This window comes from Narcine bancroftii, chromosome 1 (genome assembly GCF_036971445.1).
Source record: "Narcine bancroftii isolate sNarBan1 chromosome 1, sNarBan1.hap1, whole genome shotgun sequence".
NCBI lineage: Eukaryota > Metazoa > Chordata > Chondrichthyes > Torpediniformes > Narcinidae > Narcine > Narcine bancroftii.
In genome coordinates this window covers 478,432,709-478,448,839 of record NC_091469.1, presented here as the reverse complement: position 1 = coordinate 478,448,839, position 16,131 = coordinate 478,432,709, and the positions used below count along the sequence as shown (strand labels likewise).

The 16,131-nt window shown below is 42.5% G+C and overlaps 1 protein-coding gene across 7 annotated transcripts in view; it reads right to left on the bottom strand.

The window, feature by feature from the left end:
- LOC138751903 (5'-AMP-activated protein kinase subunit gamma-2-like) overlaps positions 1–16,131 on the bottom strand; it is a 621,068-nt gene that overhangs the window by 37,486 nt on the left and 567,451 nt on the right. For all 7 annotated transcript variants that reach the window (XM_069914838.1, XM_069914837.1, XM_069914836.1 and 4 more), the window contains one exon: positions 230–275. In XM_069914838.1, coding sequence (XP_069770939.1) covers positions 230–275 — 46 coding nt within the window. The remainder of the gene's footprint in view (positions 1–229; positions 276–16,131) is intronic.

Genomic DNA, 16,131 nt, shown 5'->3' with positions numbered 1-16,131 from the left:
CACTGATTTGTTTATTTTTAAATGTAATTTCAGAACAATATTTGAACCACATTGCTGCCACAAAACAGCAAATTTTGTGATATATTCATGGCAATAAATTCAGATTCTGACTGCAGTAACCCTGGATTTAGGAAGCGATCAGCATTGCTCTCAGAAGAACAATGGCTCCTCTAGATGATACGTTGGAAAAGATGAAAGGGAGTAAAAGATTTTTAAAAACCATTCTTACCTCGCCATGATTCAATTTTGTGCTCCTCCAGCTCATAGATTTGTACCTGGAATGGGAAAATCATAATCTGTTATTGAAATACTCTCAAAGGTTCTAATCAACTTATCTCTCTTCTATTTGAAGGGGAAAATGCCATTGAACTGAGCAGAATATAAGCAATGGGTCAGAATGAACAAATCAACTGAAGCGATTTGTCCCTTTTGACAATCAGTCGTGCTGAAGAGTCATCTTACGGAGAAAAAAAAATTCTGTGGGATCGAGGTCCAAATTCCTGTGTACAATATGCAGGATTGACAATTCCTGTGTACAATATGCAGGATTGACAATTCCTGGGTAGAGGAGACTGAAGACAAACACCCTTTACAAAAGCAGCTTCTTCCCCTCTGCCACAGACTTTCTCTTTGTGCACTTATTAAACAAAAATGTAATTTATAGTGTAACGGAACTGATTTACCACAGCTTACATGTAAGTCAATAAAAAAATACACTCACTCGTTTTTTTCATTGCACAATGAAGTCAACTTTCTTTTATTATTCACTAGGCACAACATTGCATTCTTCAACTCACACCATCCAGCTCAACTCCTCTGACCTTCTCTTTGATTCACTGCCGCACGGGTGACCTCACTCTCCTCCTCCTGCATCTGAGATTCATCACCCGTAGAATGGCGCTTAACCCACCCATGCATGCGTGCCATTACCCCTGCATGAACCATCGCTGATGTCATCAGTTGGCGGCTCGCACCGCACCCGACGAAGGTAAGTACATGACCGCGACAATGGCAATACTTGCACTTTAACGCTGCTGCTAAACAAAGACTTTTGTGACATGTTTATGACAATAAATTTGGATTCAGACTCTGGAACCAAATGGATGTAAGTGGAGTTGAGACACTGGGTTTCGAGGACTCTGACATTAGGTTGCATACCCTTCAAATGGATGAAGAATATTTCGCATTGGCAGCATTGATGGTACCTCCCAGGCCAACATTCCCAGCATTGAAGCTAAAATTAGTCAGTTGGCTCCACAGGCCATACCACATTGTTTGTGTGTCACAGCTAATAGAACTGCTGCCTCACACCACCAGCGATCCAAACTCAATTCGGATTTCCGCTGCAGTCTGTAGGAAGTTTGTATATTCTCCCTATGACCAGGTTGATTCCTCCCAGATACCCTCCCATGTTCCAAAGTCATGTTGGTAGGTTGATTGGATGCTATAAATTGGAAGGGGGGTGGGGGGGGGGAAGAGCTGGAGATGAGAGGTTAGAGGAGCAACTGATTCACCTGACAATAAACTCACTGGAATTCAGAAGAATGAGTGGGGATCTTATAGAAACATAAAATTAGGAAAAGCATAGATAAGATAGAGGCAGAAAAATTGTTCCCACTGGTAGGTGAGACAAGCACAAGAGGACCCAGGAGGAGTAGATGAAGAAGAACTGCTTTTCCCAGAGAGTAATGAATCTGGGAATTTTTAGATTTTTGTATAGTAGGGGAATGAAGGAATAGGCCAGGTGCATCCAAACTTGCATAACACAAGACCCAAGTATGATAAAACTTCAGATATTTGAGAGCGGAAAGACATGAACAAATATTACATCAACATTTTTACTCTTACATGCACATTCTGCACATTGCCTTGCTGCTCTCAACCTGCGATGCTGATTTATTTACAGCTGGAGAACATGAAAATGGTTAATCAAATTATGGATTTAATTTCTTATTTTCTTAGCCTTCATATTCAAACCTGGAAAGACAAGTAACAAGTTGGCTGGAAAGCTTGTCTGTTTTACCTGGAATAGAATGTGTCTATTTGATCAGTATCTCAACAATTGTGCGCAATCAGTTCTGAATATTTCATTTCAAGGTAGAGTTTCCCATCTTGACTATGGGTAAGGTTTAGAAGTGAAGCCCCATTCATGTTTTGTTTTACTGGTCCTGCAAACCACTGACAGATACTCCCTGTGTCTTTCATTGAATCTTACATTCAGTCAGAGTTTACTTGTTATTTTTTTAAAGCATAAAATAGTGATAAAAACAAGACTGAGTTTCTCCAGGACAAGGTGTTACTTTTTAACACAATACTATACATAAGACCACCGCCAGTGGGCTGATAACGCCTCAAACCGTGCATCTTGGCGCCTCACAGTTTGGCGGGCAGCAACCTCCTTTGAAGAAGACCGCAGAGCCCACCTCACTGACAAAAGGCAAAGGAGGAAAAACCCAACACCCAACCCCAACCAACCAATTTTCCCCTGCAGCCGCTGCAACCGTGTCTGCCTGTCCCGCATCGGACTTGTCAGCCACAAACGAGCCTGCAGCTGATGTGGACTTTTTACCCCCTCCATAAATCTTCGTCCGCGAACCCAAGCCAAAGAAGAAAGAAGATACATAAGACAAAACAAAGGAGCGGGAAAAATGGCACCAAGGCAAGGGGACACTGCAAGCAACTGCCGCGCAGCCATCACAAACTCAGGTCGCCATCTTGTCCCAGCCTCCCAATTACAATTTTAATCCTTACAAATTAACAGCATAACATTACATTAGACTTTCAAATAACTACTTCAACTGAATATACAAAAGGTAATAGTGAACGGAATATGTTTATAGACCGATTCCAGTCTGTGGGCTCAGTAAGACAGGATGGAAAAGTCCATACCAGCATAGTGGCTCCTGGCTCAGGAGCACCGCTCCCCCGTCCAGAGGATGCTGCAGCATTCCGCCACACCGCCTTCTGAGGTTTCCATCCACTACCGGGCCACAGATGGTACCGAGAGTCCTCCAGCCTATTTTTCAGGGAAACTCCCTCAGTCAACAGTTCCTCGGAGCCTTGGCGTTGACCGCCGCTCTGCCTCGCACTCCCAGCTGACACGCCTGCCATGGGTGCCCAAGCCAGCATGCAGCCCACTGCTCCAGACCACAGTACCACTTTCTTGACTCTCCGCCGTTCTTTGAGCCCGACACAGCACCGCTGCCAGCAATGCAGATAGCCCTCGCAGCCGCATCCCACCTCGAGGCTGCTGGCCGCTGCCCTGCCTATTCCAGCCTTGAGGTACTGCTGACTCCAGCCTCCACCACACTACCGTCCCCACCACAGAGAGCTTCATCCATGACCACCAGGCCATAATGAGCTCTCCGTCACCAGCACCATCTGTTCAATTAAGACCGCGGCTATTTTCAGGAGGTCAGCTTCCTTCATGATGTCTCCAACATGGCCCTTCCCATTCCCCACTGTTCCAGAGTTCATCCTCGATCCATTCCAATGTTCCTTCACGGCACCTACTTGGGTAAATGCAACGACCACTGTGAGCTACAGTCGCACCGCCATCTTGTTGCAATTCAGACCATGAATGATTCAACGCGCCCACCCTACCATCGCTCGCCAATTGGTTTCTATTTGTTTTAAGGTCAGTTTCTGATTTTATTTTCCCTCTGCGCTGGTTTGGTTTCACACGAAGGAAGCCTGGATGAAATACAATGTTTATGCAATTAATGCTCTAGTTTATAACCAAGGTCATTTATTAAACTCTATAAACACATTTTTGTTATTTTACCCAGGTCCCGAACATTGCCACAGAAGTGAAATTTTTTTTTGGAGGACTGCAATAGCATATGCCAAGCCATGTTTGGTTTGCAACAACACCTTGCTGTGTACCATCCCAGGGAAAAGACATCATTTTGTCTTGCACATTTTTAATGATTACTTGTGATATAAACATAATGACAGTTTATAGAAGTAACCTAATCACCTATAAAATTCAGGTCAGGAGTCGTTTATTTGTCGCAATTAACACCATACAGCATTAAAACCGAGATAGCATTCCCCTAAGCCAGTACAAAAACTGCCTAACAATACAATGCAACATTCAATCAATGTTTAGAAACCAGATAATGGTACAGATTACAGCTAGATGTTATAAAATGTCCGCCAGTTTTGGGTCAAGAGGAATGTTCCCCGAGCCTGAGGGGCCGCTGTGGTCTCTATTCGTGCAGCCATCAACAGATCGGTTTACTGACCCTTCCACAGATATTAAGTCCACCAGCAGTAGGGAATGCAACTACTGCCCAGTCACAAGTTCATGTGATCTAAGCCCTCCGGCTCCGTATCTTCCGTGTGGCCAAGACATTGCAGCCTCCAAGAGGCCTAGGCGTGTCTCTCCCGTCCTCCAAGTCCAGCACGTCTCCACAACATTCGTTGCACCGGACGCCATCTCTGACACCACCACTCATCCTTTCCAACAATGGTCACCTCCGACAATGCTCTAAAGAGTCAAAAGATTGCCAGCCTCCAATGAGGCAGATGGCTTGGCTTCCTCCTTGCTGATGTCTGAAGCTCCGTTGGCTGAGTTCTACAATTCTGCTGCATCCACGAATCCATTCCAGTTCGACATGTTCCACTAGCAACACGCAACTCCCTGCAGTCCAATGTCCATTTTCATCCGATTAAAAGTTGTTCATGGTTCCAATCATCTAAGCTCTTGCAGCAACCTTGATCAGGAGTAGCCTCTGAAGACAAGTCCGTGCTGCCATTTTCAGAGCTGTCCACTCAAAGTGGAGTTGTTATTGTACCCTGGCAGTTAATTTCAGGTAGATAGATTACCAAAACTGAATTTAACATTGCTGAGGAAGACATTTTTCTATTTCTTTTCTTTGGCTTGGCTTCGCGGACGAAGATTTATGGAGGGGGTAAAAAGTCCACGTCAACTGCAGGCTCGTTTGTGGCTGACAAGTCCGATGCGGGACAGGCAGACACGGTTGCAGCGGCTGCAGGGGAAAATTGGTTGGTTGGGGTTGGGTGTTGGGTTTTTCCTCCTTTGCCTTTTGTCAGTGAGGTGGGCTCTGCGGTCTTCTTCAAAGGAGGTTGCTACCCGCCAAACTGTGAGGCGCCAAGATGCACGGTTTGAGGCGATATCAGCACACTGGCGGTGGTCAATGTGGCAGGCACCAAGAGATTTCTTTAGGCAGTCCTTGTACCTTTTCTTTGGTGCACCTCTGTCACGGTGGCCAGTGGAGAGCTCGCCATATAACACGATCTTGGGAAGGCGATGGTCCTCCATTCTGGAGACGTGACCCACCCAGCGCAGCTGGATCTTCAGCAGCGTGGACTCGATGCTGTCGACCTCTGCCATCTCGAGTACTTCGACGTTAGGGATGAAAGCGCTCCAATGAATGTTGAGGATGGAGCGGAGACAACGCTGGTGGAAGCGTTCTAGGACACATGCTAAATATCAGTGACAAAATTGCACTTAAAGTATCCTTGATTTGGTTGAGCGGGTTGTGGTGAACAAGCTTACTGAGCTACTGCAGTCCTTGTGTGTTCGACTGTTGGTTCCGCAGTTTTCATCCAGTGAAATGATTGCAAGCCACACCCATTAAAACTACCATTGTGAGCACCAGATTGTACGATTTGTGTCTTAGACAACGTATTTCTGCAACCGGCAACGACAGCTGCAGAACACCTGCAGCAAGAAGAGACCACAGAAGACAATAGAAACAAGAAAGAAGAGGAGGAAAGGGCACCAAAGAAACAACAGATGGTCAACCCAGAGGAAGAAGAAGAGGAAGAGGAAGAGTACAGTGAAATAGAAGAAGAAAAGAAAGGCAAGGTAAAGGATATACTTGCTCTTATTAAAGGATACATGGAGTCATTTAAAGAATGGCAAACACAGGAATTTAAGGATTTAAGAAAAAGAATAAACAACACAGAAGAGAAAATAAATAAAATGGAGATGACCTTAACAGAAATGGGAAAGAAAATGGACAAGATGGAAGAGCGGGCAGTAGCAGCAGAAATGGAGGTAGAAGACTTAAAAAAAGAAATTGGAGAAATCTAATAAAAAAACTAAAGAGACACAAGAACTACTAGCTCAAAAAATAGATACAATGGAAAACCATAACAGAAGAAATAACATAAAGATAGTGGGCCTTAAGGAAGATGAAGAAGGCAAGAATATGAGGGAGTTTATAAAAGAGTGGATCCCTAAGACCCTAGGATGTCCAGAACTACAGCATGAAATGGAAATAGAAAGGGCACATAGAGTATTGGCCTCTAAACCACAACCACAACAAAAACCAAGATCTATTGTAGTAAAATTCCTAAGATATACTACAAGAGAAAAGGTACTGGAGAAGACAATGGAAAAAGTAAGAGAGGGCAACAAACCACTGGAGTATAAAGGGCAAAAAATCTTCATTTATCCAGATATAAGTTTTGAACTCCTAAAGAAGAGAAAAGAGTTCAATACAGCAAAGGCGATTTTATGGAAGAAAGGGTATAAATTTATACTAAAGCATCCAGCGGTATTGAAAATATTCATTCCAGGACAACAAAACAGACTATTCTCGGATCCAGAAGAAGCACGAAAATTTGCAGAACAATTACAAAAATAGACTGAGGGAGGAAGACGGGTAATGAGAGTAAAAATGATCACGATTGATATGTATGCGGGTAAAGAGGTATAAGAGTGAATAGAGACAATGAGCATACATGAATGTATCTGTACTTAGAGGAAAATATAGATAGTATAGACAAGAATTAATAAGGGAAGGTAATGGAATAGAGAGAATAAGAAGGGAATTAAAAGAGTGACCTTTGTGACATATGAAAAGTGAAATCTTTTCTGGGGGAGGCGGGGTGGGGGGAAATAGCGGTCACTGCAAAATCAGTTGACGCTTGCGAGTGGATTCGCAAATCCAAATGGAGAGGGGAGATGTGGTTGTCCGACAAGGGATAAAGGACAACTCAGGAGGTGAAGGGGAGATTGGGGATAAATAAGATAGAAATAGGAGAATAAGGAAAATGTTGGATGCTGTAGGAATGTTGTCTTATAAAGAGTTGAAAATAAGAAAACAGAAATGGAAAAGGAGGAAAGGTAATGATGGAAAAACGGAAAGAGAAGATAAACAAAATATAAAAGGGCTACGCTGAACTATATGTCTTTAAATATTAAAGGAATACATAACCAAATTAAAAGGAAGAAACTACTAAATTTAAATGAATAAATGTATTCCATTAGAAAAAATAACAGATAGGTTAAGAAATAATATTGAAATATTCGAGCAAGTATAGGAGCCTTACATTAAATACAATAGCGAAAACCTACCGGGGACAAACAGTACCAAAGTTGATGGAAGGAGAAGGAAAGAAAAGAATGGACTCAGTAGAATTTCTGGTGTAATTTTGTTGAATGACAACATTGTCTGACTGGCTTAATGCAACCTAGATTGTATACCTAAAATGGATGAGAGGGGGGGGGTGGGGGGGTGGTTTGGGAGGAAAGGGGGGGGGGAGAAAAAGTCACTGTAAATGTGTGAAAAAGAAATAGTGTATATCATGGCTAATGTGATTTATGGTGTGAAAAATAAAAAATTTAAAAAAAAAGAGAAAGATGGGGACCAATGCTGACCACACCTGAACTTAATAAAACTGAACGAGCGGTTTGGATGGGGAATACATCCAAATTTATAACAAAAATGTACTATTCTCTTCAGAACAAAAGTACAAAACCAGGGTTGTAACCTGTTCCAAATGCAAGTGATGAAAAGAATGTAAGGATAAGGAAAATGAACGTGTGGCTGAGGTGCTGGTGTACAAGGCAAGGATTTGGCTTCTTGGATCATTGGGATCTCTTTTGGGGAAGGCAAGATCTTTACAAGAGGGACGGTTGCACCTAAATCCAAAAGGTGTCAATATTTTGGCAAGTATGTTTGGTACAGCAGTGGGGCAAGGTTTACACTAATTTGGCAGGGGTATGGGAACCAGTGATAGGAAAAAGGGTAAGGAAGATAAAGAAATGGCCAGGAAAAGTAATGTTGGGAGGAAAAAGTAAAAAAATCAGATGGTGCAGTGAGTTTTCGGGTCAATGATAGTGTTAAGAAAATTACAAAGAAAAATAGTGGGCAGAAAAATCAAAAGAAAAGGTTACAGAAGTCACTAGATATTAAAAGGACAAAGAGCATAAGGGCACTTTATCTGAATGCCCGCAGTATTAGAAATAAGGTTAGTGAACTTGAGGCGCAAATCAGTATCCATGCCTATGATTTGGTAGCCATCACGGAAACATGGCTACAAGGTGTCCCTAAATGGGAATTAAACTTTCAGGGTATCAGGTGGTGCAAAGAGATAGACAGGATGGAAAGGGAGGTGGAGTTGCACTCTTAATCAAAGATGAGCTCCAGGCAGTAGTGAGGAATGATACAAGATCTAAAGAGCATAATGTTGAGTCCATTTGGGTAGAGATAAAGAATAACAAAGGGAAAAAAATATTGGTGGGTGTTATCTATCGCCCACCATATAACAATAGTTTAGTGGCACAGGAAATAAATAGAGAGATAAGTGAGGCATGTAATAATGATATGGCAGTCGTCATGGGGACTTTAACTTCCACATAGATTGGGAAAATCAAGTTGGTCGTGGGAGTCTGGAAGAGGACTTCATAGAATGCATCCGTGATACCTTTCTTGAGCAGCATGTTAAGGATCCCACAAGAGAAAATGCTCTCCTGGATCTAGTGTTGTGCAATGAGATAGGTAGAGTAAATGATGTAATAATCAGAGACCATCTGGGAAATAGCGATCATAGTATGATTGAATTTCTCATTCAGATGGAAGGGTAAAGAGTTAGATCTAAAACTAATATATTATGCTTCAACAGGGGTGACAACCATAGGATGAGGGAGGAATTGGGCAGAGTGGACTGGGAGCACAGGCTCATTGATGAAACAGTTGAGGAACAGTGGATGATCTTGGTACGATAGTACAAGGCCACAGATAGACATGTGAGTATGGGAGTGGGATGCAGAACTGAAATTGTTGACCACATGGAGGTCCCTGCCACCGTGTGGACAGAGAGAAGGCGCTCAGCGAAGCGATCTCCCAGTCTGCGCCCAGTTTCTTCGATGCAGAGGCGGCCACAAAGGGAGCATCAGATGTAGTAAATCAATCCTGTGGATACAAACACTTAAGGCCTTTTTGGGGCCCCGGACTGTGGTGAGGGAGGAGGCGTGGATGCACGATTGGCATCTCTTGGAGCCACAGGATAAGGTTCTGGGTGGGGGGTAGGGGCGATTGGTGGAGAGGGATGAGTGCATGAGGGAGTCAAGGAGGGATAGTGAGATCCTGTTGTAAGTGCCAAAATTTCCAGAGATTAATGTGTTGAATGCCAAGGCCAGTGGAGTGGTAGGTAAGGACAAAGAGAACCCTGTTTTTATTATGTCTGGGGGCAGAGGGGGTCAGAACAGATGAGTGGGAAATGGGGGAGATGTGCATGAGGGCTAGGAGGGGAAGCCACATTTATGGAAGAAGGCAGACAGTTCGGAACATCTGGACTGGAAGACCTTATTTTGGGAAAAGATGCGGCGAAGACAGAGGCATTGCGAGAAGGGAATAAAATCCTTGCAGGGGCGAGGGTATGAGAAAGTGTGGGAGTTAGTTTGTTTGTAATATGTGTCAGTGGAAAGCCTGAGATGGAGGCAGATCTGTGGACAGAATGGGTTTGGAAATGGGCTAAATGTAGGTAAATGAGACTAGCCCAAAGTGGTCAGCATGGACAAGTTGGACTGAAGGGCCTATTCTATGCTGTTATTGCTCCACAACGCTCATCGAGTCCTCTCAAGGGAACAGATTTCCAGATGGACCTAAAAAAAAGCCTCCTGCCTTGAGTCCCCCTAACCCATTGCTCAAAATGGAAAAGGAGCATTTGGGAGGCACCAAAACAACAAATTAGCAGTACGCAATGTTGGGAATTTGATATCGGTCCCCAAATGATGGTGGTAATGTCGATTATAGTGCAAAATCAGGACATTAGAGGCGCACATAACAAGTGATGTTTATAATCAAGTGCTACATCACACATTGACTGGAAAAATTAAATTTGCAATATTAGTGTGAAGAACACTGGATCTAGGATTATTATTTTGAGGAAACAACTCCATAAACCAATGGAATGAGAAAGAATTCATTGCTAATCTATAGTTAAGGAAGAGTTTACATTTATATGTAAAAACTTTAATTTAATCTGGAACCAGGATCTATGAAAACATGAAACAGGAATTGGTTAGTTAGGATGGGGAAGTGACACCGAGTCCTAAATTCTAAAACCTGTTTTAGTAATGATTAATCCTCATCCAGAAATGTTTTCCTAAATGTGCTGCCTTCATTTGTAGTAATATATATATATATATATATATATAAATAAAAAAAATTATATATATATATATATATATATTTGTATGTAAACGCCAGGCAGGCAAGTTCAGTCTGGTACATCTAGTCCCACGTGATTATCCTGCCAAAGGAATTACAATTCCTCAATCCAAAAAATGTAAAATCCTTCAGCCAATTCATGTAGATCACACCAACACTGCAGTGAGGAGCTCAAGCTATTGGACTACGCTCCAGAGTTCTAGACCATTGATCCAGAGATGCAAGCTCAAATCTCACCACTGCAGCTGAGTAACTTAAAAGTCAAGTTGTCACACCTGCAATTTAAAAAAAAAAGTTGGCCTCGGTAAAGGTAGCCGTGAAATCACTGGATTGTCATTTTAATCCCTCTGGTTCATTCATGTCCTTCTTCCAGCAGGCTGTGAGATTGTTGTACAGTATCCTTAACTGAGTAAATTATTCCAAAATATTTCTATATATTTATTTTAAATTATATCTTTATTTATATGGGATTATTATGTGCTATGTATTGTGTGCATTGTGGTCCAGAGAAACCTGTTTCATCTGGTATATACCGATATACAGCCAGATAATAATAAACTAACGATGAAAATCTGCCCTCCTTACTTTGGTCTACATGCAGTAACGTGGTTGATTCAAAACTGCTTCCTCTGGTCTGGGCAAATACTGCAACATCAACATTGCATGAACAGAGTACAAGCTAAGCTAATGGACTCTGGCATTTCACATCTTCAGCAAGCCCTATCTCCATCCTCGTTGGAGATTGGTCTGAAATATCCCTAAACTGAACACCATGCCCAATGCTACCCCAGGCTTTTTGTGTGCTCAACAATACCCTCTTGTCTTACTATTTTAATATTCCAAGCACAAAAGAGGATTGTTCACTAATAAACCCACAGTTCATGTGTCTTACCCATTTGCCTTGCCAAGCCATCTTCAATCTCGGTGTCTGGACATCACTAAACCGGTGTCATTCAGGGTGCATTTCCCTTCTCTACACATAGGGCTAAAATCTATACATTTTACACAATGAACAGCCACCCGCCTTGCCCCCTGCAGTCCTTGTATAATCCAAAACTGCCAAGATGCTGTCATTACTTATCAGTGGTACTGAAGAACCCTTTTATTTGTTGCTGCAACAGATTTCTGTTCGATTAACAATTTAATTTTTATTTTAAAGATATAGAACGGTAAAAGGCACCTTCCAGTCCACAAGTCCACGCTGCCAAAATACACACAAGTGACCAATTAACCTACCAGCCGCGTACATTTTGGAAACGTGGAAGGAAACCAGAGCTCCTGGAGAAAACCCATGTAGACACAGGGAGCACATAAAAACACCTTACAGACAGCGCCGGATTTGAAGCCGGGACACTGGCACTATAAAAGCGTTGTGCCAACCAGTATATGAACCGTGCTGCCCTTGATATGACAAATATAAAGTTCAGATTTTATTATCAGAGTAGATACTTGACATCCCATCAACGCTGAGATTCTTTTTCCTGTAGGCCAGGCAGAATTTCTTCTTATTGGAATGCAAAAAAAAACTATTGAAGAGATACATACAAATAAAAAGAAATGTATACAAGAAGACAGTCCAAACAAACAGCAATACAGAAAATAAATATTCAATAATAAATAATATGCAAAGTAAGTGCTTCAATGAGTTTCTGATCGAGTTTGATGTTGATAAATCTGATGGTGGAGGGATAGCAACTGTTCCTGAACTAGGTGGTACGAGTCTTGTGGCACCTAGACCTCTTTCCTAATGGCAACAGCCAAACCACAGCATGTCCTGGGTGGCTGGGATCCTTCATACAAAATGCTCCATTTTCTTGATGGTGGGGAGTGAGTCAAAAGGATAATCGAATAAAACCAAAGGAAACTCAAGGACTTGCTGTTATTATTCAAGTTAGGTGTCACCCTCCCAGTTTTTCCAGTTCAGTTAAGTGTATATACCACAGACTCTTTAATTCGGGGTGGCTGCATTTCCCCTGCTGTCAAATGCCATCTTGTTTGACATCAACTTCTAGTGGCTAAAAACACAAGCTAGTCATGGCTACATCTTCTCCTATACAATTGGGTTCTGGCACCTCAGCACCTGCTGTTCTGCACGTTAAGTGTGGAAATATTGGTCACGTAACAAATGTGGTTTTTAAAACACTGGCATTTTTACTAGTTTTCTTCCACAAAATGCACTTCCTGAGATCATTAGTTTCCCTCATGGATCAAAGAATAGGTGATCTGTAATTCTCCCTGGTAATCAGAAAGATATCAATCATTAGTTTGGGGAAACTGATTGCCCATCAGTCTGAATTGGTGCCAGTTATTTTGATGGAGAAACTTCGAGAACCAAACCTAAACAAAAGCGTAAACTCTGGTTTACTAAACCAAAATCACCTGAAGCGGAACAACAGTTGTCATTATGTAAAGATGCACCATTTCATTTTATAACGTGAATTTAGATACCATTATTCTTTCTACTTTAAATAAAATATTCAATGAATTAAAACAAACTTTCACTCACCCACTTTAATTTTACCTAAAATGTTGCTGCATGGATAAATCCCTTAGGTCTGACAAAAGCAAGCTATCTTGACTGGTTATGTTAATGATTTTAATCATTAAAAAAAATAGCGGCACAGCCAAGGCTGCTGTAACAGCAGCTCTGCCGCTGGAGCAGACCTGGGGAGAGCAGGGAGCATGGCAACACGTCTGTTTGACAGCAGGGTTTGTAGACTCTGGTGCAGTAATAAAAGGAGATGAGAAGACAACCACTGTGGCGGACTATCAAGGGGTTTTGCGGCTAAAGGACATACACAGGTGGCGAGCTATTGGCAATTTCAGGTCAAAGGACTCATACCAGGCTATGGGCTGCTGGAGACTGGCTCATGAAGACTAGGTATCGGAACCAGGATTTGAGAGGGTGCTGAGGGCAAGAAGGGCTCCCAATGGCCCCTGGGCGCTGAATACTTCCTCATCATATTGGACGTTTGAATCTGGGCTCGAGTTGCCGATGATTTGAATTGAACTGGAGTCTTGGGCAGTTACAAGGGCTGCGGGAGCGCTGGAGACGAACCCACAGACACTCAGTGATTCAGAGAGGATTCTCTTTTGCTTCTCACTCTCTGACTATAGGTGACACTTGGCAAGGCTAATGACAAATCTTTGTTTGCCCATTTCATGTAATACTCTTTCTTCTTCTTCTTTGGCTTGCCTTCGTGGATGAAGATTTATGGAGGGGTAAATGTCCACGTCAGCTGCAAGCTCGTTTGTGGCTGACAAGTCCGATGCGGGACAGGCAGACACTACATTTCTGCTTTATTACATGATAATAATAAATAGTATCTGATCTGTGTGGCAGATCCAAACTTGTATAAGTATATTTTTTAAGAAATACATGCTGAGTGACTCCAAGTAGCCAGTGAAACTTCCTGTAATTAATTTCAACCAGCAATATAAACTAACCATCAAAGTAAAACATCTAAAAGACCTTTTTAAAAGGCATCTGCAAGATTTGATATCCCATTATTTTCTGGGCACACTGAATCTTGAAATTGTTCCTTGTAAATTTTGGATCCTGTTGATCATCTGCCTTATGCTTGGCTAATTTCTTTCTTATCAGCCTCTTAAACATTACCTTCCAAACAACTCTGATGGTGTTCTCATCCCAATAACCATTTCCTCTGTGAAAATCAGGACAATTGTCTTGACAAGCAGTATTTCACACCCTGAAGACATACACTATCCTATCTAAATTAGCCTTTTATTTATTTAGCTGGTTTAATTATATGCCTAAAGGAACCTTTTATTAAGGTATTTTTATTGGTATTAGCACTTCCTTTTCAGATTAAAATTAGCAGCAGTGTCCAGAGACACCAGTCTTTTTTGAATATTTTGTTTTGATATTCAAAGACTCTCACAAATCCAAACAACAAAATCTCTCTCAACAAAGGTATATAACATTCAGTGCCTGTTTTTTTCCACCTGCCCCTCTCCTGCCCACTCCCACATCCTAATACCATAAAAAAAAGATTATACTGTAGTGGTTCGCTACCCGGGAAGCAACCTGATATACAAAATGGTGGATGAACCCGGTGCTCTCACAAGGTCTGCACAAGCTAATGGCCTTTCTCACCAGCCAAATGCCCGCACAGCGGGAACGCTGATCGATCAGCGACCGGAATGCCATTGATGTCACTTCCAACGACAACGGCGGAAAAACTGGGCCCAGCGCAGAAGGCAGAAAATTGGGCAGGAGCAGAGAAGTTAATAAAGCGGTCTTGACTATAACCGCATCAAGTATGCATCATTCTTCCGCTCTCTGCTGTAGCACCCACTACAATGGTGACCCCAAGTGGTCCAAACGGCATTTGGACCCGAAGATGACCAACCAGTCATCTACACGTAGTTTCCTTGAAGTTGCCGACATTCTGAACAGCGCAGCCACTGGTGTAATTTAAGCAGGCCAAAGCCCAATTCCAGCTCGACAGATCTCTGCTGACACCACGAACTGCTACTACATGGTGAGCTCGCTCGGCCAGGACAAGCAGCAAGAGTCATCGATTTCCTGCAGCAGCTTCCAGAACAAGGCAAATATGATTCCCTCAAAGAGCTTTTAACCTGAACTTTTAGGCTCTCACGGCGCAAGTGCGCCGCCCGACCTGTTGCACATGGATGGCCTGGGAGACAGGACCCCATCTGTCCTCATGAGTGACATGTTGGCCTTGGCCAAGGGGCACAAGCCTTGCCTGCTTTTTGAGCAGGTTTTTCTGAAACAGCTGCCCAAGGATATCCAGTAAGATCTATATCAGAAGAAACTTTTATTCGATAAATCATACTTATTCCTCAGCTGTTCAAATGATGTGAACCACCCCCATTCATAACAATCCTCAATACTCCTGATCCCCTCCAGGCACCAATTGTCCAGGATCTTATTATCCAGTGTCATAGGTATTAATTTGTTTTTGCCATGTCTGAATTACGTGTTTTAATATGGGGTTATCCGTTTCCCTTGATATCAATTTAGTGTCCCATTTATATATCAACTCTCCTGCTATCTTTTCTCCTACCATGTATAGTCCACTTTGTGCCTGGGGGGGGGGGTACCACCTCCCACACAGAGATAAACCTCGAATGAGCCGCCCAATAGTATTTTTTGAAGTCTGGTAATTTCAGATTTCCCAGTTCACAACCCCAAATCAATTTTTACATGGAGATCCTAGCCACCTTACCATTCCACAAGAACTTCCTGACATATCTGCTGAGCATCTTAAAGAAGCTCTGGGGCGATGGAATGGGCAAGAACTGAAAGAGATATTGTAATCTTGGCATTACTTTCATTTTAATACAGTTAACTCTGCCCATCAAAGTTATAGGCAGGGTCCTCTACCTACCAAGGTCCTCCTCAATCTTCCAGAACAAAGAGAGATAATTGTGTTTATATAAATTATGTAAATCCTTATCCACTTTCATCCCCAAATATTTGATGTCCTCTTCTTTGGCTTGGCTTCGTGGACGAAGATTTATGGAGGGGGTAAAATGTCCACGTCAGCTGCAGGCTCGTTTGTGGCTGACAAGTCCGATGCGGGACAGTCAGACACGGTTGCAGTGGAAAATTGGTTGGTTGGGGTTGGGTGTTGGGTTTTTCCTCCTTTGTCTTTTGTCAGTGAGGTGGGCTCTGCAGTCTTCTTCAAAGGAGGTTGCTGCCCGCCGAACT